Below are 10448 nucleotides of genomic sequence, written 5' to 3' on the forward strand. Positions count from 1 at the left end.
AGCGTCACTTGGAAGGAAAGCTTAAAGAAAGGTAAGATCTGTGGACGTGATGCTAGCTAAGCTAGCTGTACAGAGACATATGTTGCATCTGTGATGAAAACAAGTTGTCACTCATGAGCTGAATTATTGTGTAGAGGTGTTGACTGAGGTGTTGCAGATATGGGCAGTGGTGGAGAAAGTACTCAAAAAATTTACTTAAGTAAAAGTACAAATACACAGACAAAAATGTACTTAAGTAAAAGTCAAAGTACCACATTAACATTTTACTTAAGTAAAAGTAAAAAAGTCCTGGCTTTTAAAAATACTTAAGTATTAGAAGTAAAAGTACTTGCTGAATGCATTGCCTAATCACTAATATCATTAAGTTTACCAATCGTATTTAATTTTAGTACATCAGAAATGTGCCATTTTAATGAACAATGCCACAGATAAAGCATGTTTTTATTGTGTTTACCCTGTAACATAGTTTAGACTTAGATATGTGATTCTATGCATCATAATTTCAGGGATGGAAACATCTTGTCTCCTGTCCTAACATAACACAAACTTCACTTTTTTTGCCACACATTTATTTTGAAAGAAATCCAACTGGCAGAGGAGGACATGGAACCAAGGAGCCACGTAGCAGAGTTGTAGTCTGGACCACCGAACCCAAGACCAATAAAATGACAATAAAATTAAGTGCACCTATCAAAATTGCTTCTCAAATTGATCTGAAAGATTCACTTTCCCATAAAAACACCTAGATATTAAATACTTAGAGCTGAAATAAATTTAACCAGTGACAATTCAAACTCTTCTTCATTCTGTTTTGCTTTCATCTCTGTGCCACAATACACAGAGGTCTCCTGCCATCCCTAAAAAATTACACCCTGGGCGGTTGCCCATATTGCCAATGTCAGAAATAATAATTGTCTGCACCATTAAACATAGCAATTAACAACGCTCAACTATGAACACTGTCCAAGGCCCAATAAGCAAGAAGTAACCAAGCAGGAGGAGCACCGTGACTGTTCTCATCCTCCCTCCTGCTGCAACGTCTGCCACCATGACAGGTGACGAAAACAAAGAGCAATGAGCATGCTCTGCGTTCCTACGTTCTTGTTTTATTTATTCGCCAATTAAATATAAAGATATTTTAATGAAATAAAATAGCTACTGCAGTGTACGCAGAGCATTACAAGAACAAAGAACGGCTCTCAGTGAGGCTTCAGCACTATAGGACTTGGTCAAGATCCGTCCAGAAGAATCGGATCGTCCATGAATGTCATATTACTATATTGCACTTTGGTCACAGCGTTGTCCCATATATGCAACACCTCAGTCAACACCTCCACACAGTAATTCAGCGCATGAGTGACAACTTTTTTTCATCGCAGATGCAACATGTGTCTCAGTCAATACAGCTAGCTTTGCTAGCATCACGTCCACGGAGCTTACCTTTCTTTAAGCTTTCCTTCCAAGTGACGTTAAAAATTGGAGGAAGTCCCACCGTCTGTGAAAGTGAAGCGCTGCTTATTTTACATGTCGCCATATCTTATGATTTATGCAGCGCTATTATATTACTGACGCTCAGAGGAAACCACTGCGCATGTCTGGAGCTCCGCGTGCGAGTAAAGGTGGAGCCGATGGGTGACAACAGACACTAAGTCACGTTATTGCTTGGATTTTACGGCGCCACCTTAAATCCCTGAACTTCACATTTTAAGGGAAAAAAGAGCAACGCGACTTGGATGTAACGAGTAACGAGACAGTTTTATAGAAATGTAGTGAAGTAGAAAGTACAGATACTTACTGTAAAATGTAGTGGAGTAAAAGTAGAAAGTACCCATTATTAAATCTACTTAAGTAAAGTACAGATACACGAAAATTCTACTTAAGTACAGTAACGAAGTACTCGTACTTCGTTACTTCCCACCACTGGATATGGGACAACGCTGTGACCAAAGTGCAATTTAGTGATATGACATTCAGGAACGATCCGATTCTTCTGGACGGATCTTTACTGAATCCTAAAGGACTGAAGCCTCACTGAGAGACGTTCTGTGTTCTTGTGATGCTCTGCGTGCTACACAGCAGTAGCTATTATTATTTTATTTCATAAAAACAAAAAAAACAAATATATATATATTTATTTAATTGGCGAATAAATAAAACAACAACGTAAGAACACAGAACATGCTCATTCCTCTTTGTTTTCATCTCCTGTCATGGTGGCAGACGTTGCAGCAGGAGGGAGGATGAGAACAGTCACCTCCTTCTGCTTGGTTACTTCTTGCTTATTGCACCTTAGACAGTGTGCATAGTTTACAGTTGTTTACCGTTAATTGCTATGTTTAATGGTGCAGACAGTTGTGGTTTCTGACATGGGCAATATGGGCAACCGCCCAGGGTGTTATTTCTTTTAGTGATGGCAGGAGACCTCTGTGGATCATAGCAGAGAGATGAAAGAAAAACAGAATGAAGAAGAGTTTGAATTGATAATGGTTACATTTATTTCAGCTCTAAGTATTTAATATCTAGGTGTTTTATGGGAATGTGGATCTTTCAAATCAATTTGAGAAGCAATTTTGATAGGTGCACTTAATTTTATTGTGTCATGTAGCGGCGGGCGCTGATTTGGTCTTGATTTGGTCTCAGGTTCGGTGGTCTAGACTACACCTCTGCTACGTGGCTCCTTGGTTCCATGTCCTCCCCTGCCAGTTGGATTTCTTTCAAAATAAAAGCCACTAGTGGCAACCAAAGTGAAGTTCATGTTATGTTTGGACAGGAGACGAGATGTTTCCATCTTGAAATTATGATGCATTGAATCACATATCTAAGTCTAAACTATGTTACAGAGTAAACAATAAAAACATGCTTTATCTGTGGCATTGTTCATTAAAATGGCACATTTCTAATGTATTAAAATTAAATATGATCGGTTCACTTAATGATATTAGCGATTAGGTAATCCATTCAGCAAGTACTTTTACTTTTAATACTTAAGTATTTTTAAAAGCCAGTACTTTTTTACTTTTACTTAAGTAAAATGTTAATGTGGTACTTTTACTAGAGTACATTTTTGACTGTGTATTTGTACTTTTACTTAAGTACATTTTCTGAGTACTTTCTCCACCACTGCCAGCAGGGGGCGCCAGAGCAGCGAGAACTAAAAGTCACTCTGGCATTTGCATAAAACATCAAGCAAAACAACTCATAGAAACATAAGTGGCTAAAAATTTTACATGCTTATATGAAAATATTTTTTCTGTAAAGATTCAGACAATTTAAATATGTTGTTTTTATTTATAGCATTAAACCATCAAAACATCTGATCCTCACTTTAGTTTTACCTTATTTGGTAAAGTTGGAGAGGAATTCACAGATCTGACATGTATTAGGGTTGTAATTCTTTATTTTACAACAGTGTTGAACATATTCATCACTTCTAATAATGTTCATTATTTACCATCTTTGTTCCAACAGGAAGAAGCTTTTTTTCCTGTTGTAGACAAACACAAAACGCCTCAAAGTTATCCTGCTAACGCTACAGCGCTAAAAGAAAAATTAGCTCGCTATTAGCACATTACAAGTGGAAATTCCCAAAATAAATGCTTTAGCATATCTAATTGTTAATATCTCACAATAAAACTTCCTGATGATGTAATTCTGTGATTTGAATAAATAAATGTATGTATTTGATTTGATTTGGAGGCAGAAACATTCATAGTTTTGGATCCATCAGGTTCTTTCAAGGATTTTAACCACATTATAAACAATATAACACATAGTCATCTAAAGCTAATAAATAAAATCACAAGTGCGATATAAAATTTTTCAGTTATTAAAATAAACCGTTACATTGTCTCTTCGCCTGTGAGTCTGATAGTTAAAGTTTCTTGAAGGGAGGATTCAGGATGAGCAGCATGCTTGGCGTGTTGTGCTGCACATAACAGAGCAAACCTTCATCTGGTTTATAAAGCTAATATTTACATCCCAATAATGTGAAGCATTAAAACTAATCCTGACTGACTGATTCTGACGGCTGAATGTTCAGTTTTTCCAAAAACTCCTTAATTTCTCGGCACATTTCAGGGTCTGTGTTTCTCTTCAGGGTTTTCTCCAGCTCTCTGAGGCTCTTCTGTCGATACTTGGATGTTTCCTGGATCTCTGCTGCCCTCATGTGGTACTCAGTTGACTCGCGGCTGTTACATTTCATAAAGTATAAATGTTTGGCGTAGTGACAGTAAAGCATCTGTAATCCTTCTGCATCCAGATCTTGTCTTTGTTCCAGCAGCTCTTTGTAAATCTGCTCAGCTTTCTCTTTGTCTAGCTTTGCCTGTAAGTCTGCTAGAGTTATTTTTTCTTGAAGGGAGGATTCAGGATAAGCAGCAACCACTTCCTCCCACAGACTGATTGCTTCTTTGGTCCTTCTGGGATCATGGTCGCTGCGATGAGATAAAATCTTATTGTTGTAGCATTTTGCAGCCGACCTTTTCACGTATCGTGAGTCAGGATGTTTCCTCAGGGCCTCCTTGGCTATTTCAACAGCTTCATCTACAGAGATGTGCTTTCTGTAGAGACTCAGCAGTGGATCGATGCCACAGTAGTTGTTCATCGGCCTCTCTAGGATCTTTTCAGCCAACTCTCTTGCTTCATGCTTAATTGAAGCAGCTTTGGCCTCCAGATAAAGAGCAGCAATGCATAAGTTACCTGGATCTCGTTCTTTGGCAGATCTCAGCTCTTCCAGCCGGTCAGCGAACAGTTTCTTTATTTTTTCATCTATATTTTCTGCTGATAGTATGGCGTAGCTGCTCTGCCACTCCACGGTGTCCGGCTGCATCCGGATGGCTCTCTGGAAGAGCTCTGCAGCCTGCTGCTTCTTCTCTTTATCAAACATCATCAGGGTCCAGGCCTTTTCAGCTAAGACCTCTGGGTAGAGATCTCCCTCCTTCTTCCTCATCAGGCCGTCCACCTTTGACAGGTAGTCTTCACTCTTCTCATCTTCTCCCAGGTGATGGTGCAGCCAGGCCAGATTCCCAAAGTTCACCATCAACCAGGGACCTTCATCAGCGTTTTTCTGCCTCTGGAAGGTCTCAGCGGCCCGGTTGAAGAGGTTCAGGGCGTCTTCAGAGGAGCCCAGCTGGTACTGGATGAAGCCCTGCAGGTTGTAGACGTGACCCAGCCAGAAGTTTCCCTCATCTGAACCGATGTCCTGCAGTCGGTTCCTCAGGTAGATCAGGTTTTGCCGGCTGGATTTCAGATCCCAGGTGAAGTGGCTCTGCAGCGCCTTGAGTCTCAACTTGGTTTCATTAGAACTATTGGGAAAACCAACAAAAGTTACCAAATTTGTGATTTTAATTTGCATCTCCCAGAGAAAATGAAATGATTGACTGAAATAGAAACTGAAGAAATCAAGATGATGTTCTGATGAGAAAGATGGACTAAAGAAATTATGTGTTTATTAACCTGATTTATACATTTTCAATCCAGTTACAACAAAATGTAACAAAAAATTGGCGAAAACATCTGAAGCAAGAAGAAAAGTAGGTTTAAGACAGTCAGGTTTTAAAGTTCAGGTTTTCACATCCAACATTAAAGAGATGATGGGACTAAAGAGAAAGATTTAACTCTGAACAGAGAAACAAACAGCAGACAGGAAAGGAGATGAAGACTGGAGCGAAGGAAAACCAGAACAGAGGAGAAAATTCAGCAGAGCCAGTGAGAGATTCATATTTTAAAAGGTTTCAGGTGTTCCCCATCACTCACCTCATGATCCAGCTGCTTCAAATCACTTTGAAAATGTCTTGACTTTGAAGCGTCCCAGCGTTTCTATCAGAGGTAATCCTGAAACGTCTCAACTCAGAGACACGAAAACATGTTTGACTGCAGGAAGTCAGTCTGACTGAATGAGGCTCAGCAGGAGAAAACTCCAGTTTAACCAGTCAGGGAGAGGCTGGAGTTTAGTTTCTGTTTGGATTGTCAGAAATAGAAACTGAACCAGAACAACTGAAGGGAAACTTTAACTCCAGGCTCTTATCTTCTAGTTCTCAGTGGCTAAATTACAAACTCATGTTTTACAGTTTCTCTTCTTCAGAATAGAAACTTAGCTCCAGTAATAAACTGGATGATGACTCACCTTTATGACCCTGAGGAGGGATCAGGAATGACGATGTTGGAATGATGTTCAGTCTCTGTGTCTGCAACGTTTGGCTCCAGGGGATTTTTTTTTTTTTAGATACTTGTGGTTCTGGGTGATGGCTGGGTGGTAAACTGGCACCACCTTCTTTCTACCGACTGGGACAGAACCAGTTAACGCCTCTGCAGTGGAGGAAAGCGACTTTGAACAAATATTGCTGCCTGTCGTATGTTTCTGTCTCGCGCTCGCTCAAGTGTTTGGGTTTGCGCGTCACTCTGTCTGCAGTAAATGAGCTGCATCACCAGCCAATCAGAGGCAGGTCTGGTTAATCCAATCAGGGTAAACAACCAATCATAACCACTAAATCAAAACTACTGCTGCCACCTAAACAAAACTACAGAATGAAGGAAAACATAATTTGATACAATAAACACTTGAATTTTATACCCTAAGAATATTTAATTAAACATACACAGCCTCTTGAAAAAAGTCAGTATTTTGATAACTTTTAATCCCTTAATAGCAAATTAAACCTAGTTTGTCATAATCGCATAGTGGAGTTGGTTCTTACATGATACATGCATGATGTCAAAATAAGAGCTGTGATACACAATGTCTGACTTTCTGCTGGGGAGTTTTCTGAGGAGTGATTTAGATGTTTTATTCAAAATGCGTTTCAGAGCCTCTGCAGACAGAGGAGGAGCAAAACGAACATTTCTGACCCATATACATGATGCCTATGTAAAGATCATAAATTCACCCAAAGCTGAACCACACTTGCTTATTACTGTCTTTCAGCAGGAAAAGGACATTAGAGCTTATGGAGCAAACTGATTTAATATTTACATCATTAATTTGGTGTGTTGATGTGAAACTTCTCACCATGTTCAGTGTAAGACGGACGGTAAGATTCATCCTGACTCTGTTCTCAAAGCTAAACGTCCAATGATGCCAAAAGCTCCTGAACATCTGGATAATTCAGGGTCTCTGATCTTCAGTTTGACTGATAGCTAATGCTATCTAATACACAAACATAAATCTAATTAAAATTCGTATTAAGAGACACAGGAACGGTTCTCAGGGAACAAATTTAAAGAAGAAACCCAGCACAAACAGGCTCTGGTTGAATTTGCCAAAATCTCCTAAAATGTGTATTTATTTAAATCCCTAACAGACTCTTTTTATGGAGGAAATTAATCCACCGCAGCAGCCTCTAGATTCTGTGACGCTGCACACACACACCGAGATCAATTCGCCAAGGCCCAACAAAACGGCGCATCAGACAACCAAATAGTAATAAAATATTGTCTTACCACACCGGAGCGTCAGGCCGACACGAATCAATCAGGGCCCAACAGCCACCCGCCAAGATTCCAGAATCGGCACGAGCCCCCAAATGTTGATGAAGATTTTCGGTTATAATAAATTTAGGAAAAATCTCTGGGTGTATCTTCCTCTCACGGATCCCAGGTACTCCCGGCGGACCGAAGTGAAGCCACACAGAAAAACAACAATGAGTGTTGACATCACAGAATTAGAGTTTAATCCAAAAGAAGACAACGTATAAAATTACAACAGAAACTGCAGAACAACAGAGACATACATTCATTTACCTGAGACAGATGGAAAAGAAGAAGAAGGAAAGAAGGAAAAAGAAAGAAGACATGCAAAGATGTCTTTGGACAATTGCAAGAGCAAATCTGATTTGTTACTCCTGTGTATAAACTTTTATAGTAAATGCATATTCTTGTCTTTTAATTTATTCAAATAAGGCTCATCCAACCAGGAGTTGTCTCTGACCCTCTTAAAGTTAGAAACTCCCTGCAATTTGTTTTCAAGATCAAACACCAGTTGTCCCCATTATCTAAATAAAGTGGAAGCAGAGCTTCTCCTGAACTCAGAATGTTTTATGGCTTTTCACAGATCAGTGTGAAGCTGGAACTTCGCCTGATTGTTTCCCACACAGACAAAGGGCAGAATAAGTTATTAATCTGAAAACTACAATTAGGCTATTTCAATCAAGACATGTTAAGTTTTAAAACTAGCATATTTTAAATTTATTTTCTTAACATTACTTATGAAATGTTGTCTGTGGAGCCCTCACATCAATAGTCCATCGATCTGAACAACAATATCCTTCAGTGCTGAGACAACTTCTGCTGTTTTGGTTGAGCAAAGTAGGAGGGACGACCGCTCCAAGATGGCCGCCGTATTTCCTGTGTCGGAGCAGCCAATGCGGGGTCTACTCTGATGTCTATGGGTGTAGCGGCGGCGTTAAGATGTTCGATCCATGTCGAGCGCAACCTTTGAGCTTTTCCCCGTAAACAGAAACTCAGCAACACGTTGGTTCCTCCACAGGTTATTCCCACCATAACCAGACAGAATTATGGGAGGAGGTTCTGATTAGATATGGTTTGTTTGTTTTCAGGTCGGATAAATATGAAGGTTATGACTTGGGATCAGTTGCTTCCATAAAGTGATGAACTGTAATTGTGTTTCTGCACTGGAGACTTTGAATCTAATTCTTATCAGGAGAATTAGGATGAAAGGCTTTAATGTTATATTTTACTGAATAGTTTAATTTTCCAACAGAAATCTGTCAGTACATTAAATAAATGTTTCTGTTTCCCTTCAATCATCTGAAACTTGATGTTCAAAAGTCCAGATCTCATTTCCAGGAAAGATCTGCAGCCAAGATCCATCCATTTTCTTCCGCTTATCCGGGGTCGGGTCGCTGGGGCAGCAGCTTCAGAAGGGAGGCCCAGACTTCCCTCCCCAGCCACTTCTTCCAGTTCCTCCGGGGGAACCTCCAGGCGTTCCCAGGCCTGCCGAGTGACATAGTCCCTCCAGCGTGTCCTGGGTCTTCCCTGAGACCTCTTCCCAGTGGGACCTGAACTCCTCACCAGGGAGGCGTCCAGGAGGCATCCTGACCAGATGCCCGAGCCTCAACTGGCTCCTCTCGACGTGGAGGAGCAGCGGCTCTACTCTGAGTCCCTCCCGGATGACCGAGCTTCTCTCTCTAAGGGAGAGCCCAGCCACCCTGCGGAGGAGGAAACCCATTTCGGCCGCTTGTACCCGTGACCTGGTTCTTTCGGTCATGACCCAAAGCTCATGACCATAGATGAGGGTGGGAACGTAGATCGACCGGTAAATCGAGAGCTTCGCTTTTTGGCTCAGCTCTCTCTTCACCATGACGGACTGGTACAGCGCCCGCTTCATGGCAGACGCTGCCCCAATCCACCTGTCGATCTCCCGCTCCCTTCTTTCCCTCATTCGTGAACAAGATCCCCAGATACTTAAACTCCTCCACTTGAGGCAGGACGACCCCCCTGACCCGGAGAAGGCACTCTACCCTTTTCCGGCTCAAGACCATGGCCTCGGATTTGGAGGCACTGAGCCTCATCCCGGCCGCTTCACACTCGGCTGCGAACCGCTCCAGTGAGAGCTGCAGATCACGTTCCGATGAAGCCAACAGGACCACATCATCCGCAAAAAGCAGAGATGCGATCCTAAGGCCACCAAAACGGATCCCCTCAACACCTCGGCTGGTCAGAGATTCTGTCCATGAAAGTAATGAACAGAATCGGTGACAAAGGGCAGTCTTGGCGGAGTCCCACTCTCACCGGAAACGAACCCGACTTACTGCCGGCAATGCGGACCAGACTCTGACACCGGTCATACAGGGACCTGACAGCCCGTATCAAAGGGCCCGGTACCCCATACTCCCGGAGTACCCCCCACAGGGCCCCCCTGGGGACACGGTCGAACGCCTTCTCCAAGTCCACAAAACACATGTAGACTGGTTGGGCGAACTCCCATGCACCCTCCAGGACCCTGCTGAGGGTGTAGAGCTGGTCCAGTGTTCCACGACCAGGACGAAAACCACACTGCTCTTCCTGAATCCGAGGTTCGACTATCCGACGGACCCTCCTCTCCGGGACCCCTGAATAGACCTTACCAGGGAGGCTTCAGAGTGTGACCCCCTGTAATTGGAGCACACCCTCCGGTCCCCATTTTTAAACAGGGGGACCACCACCCCAGTCTGCCAGTCCAGGGGAACTGCCCCCGATGTCCATGTGATATTGCAGATTCGCGTAAACCAACACAACCCTACAATATCCAGAGCCTTACGGAACTCCGGGCGGATCTCATCCACCCCCGGGGCCCTGCCACCGAGGAGCTTTTTGACCACCTCGGCGACCTCGTCCCCAGAGACTGGACCCCAACCCAGAGTCCCCAGGCTCAGCTTCCTCAACAGAAGGCATGTTAGTGGGATTGAGGAGGTCTTCAAAGTATTCCGCCCACCGGCCCACAACATCCCGAGTTG

General features: G+C 42.5%; 1 protein-coding gene across 1 annotated transcript; it reads right to left on the reverse strand.

Annotated features, from left to right (window-relative positions):
- Positions 1 to 3303: 3303 nt before the first annotated feature.
- Positions 3304 to 6272, reverse strand: LOC145551358 (antiviral innate immune response effector IFIT1-like). Its single transcript, XM_081605866.1, has 2 exons — positions 5752 to 6272; positions 3304 to 5300 (listed from the first exon to the last, which is right to left on the reverse strand). The coding sequence occupies exons 1-2, from the start codon at positions 5754 to 5756 to the stop codon at positions 4001 to 4003; spliced, it is 1305 nt and encodes a 434-aa protein (XP_081461992.1). The 5' UTR covers positions 5757 to 6272; the 3' UTR covers positions 3304 to 4000.
- Positions 6273 to 10448: the final 4176 nt, after the last annotated feature.

The sequence above is a fragment of the Poecilia reticulata genome, chromosome 4 (assembly GCF_904066995.2).
Source record: "Poecilia reticulata chromosome 4, P_reticulata-male-v2, whole genome shotgun sequence".
NCBI lineage: Eukaryota > Metazoa > Chordata > Actinopteri > Cyprinodontiformes > Poeciliidae > Poecilia > Poecilia reticulata.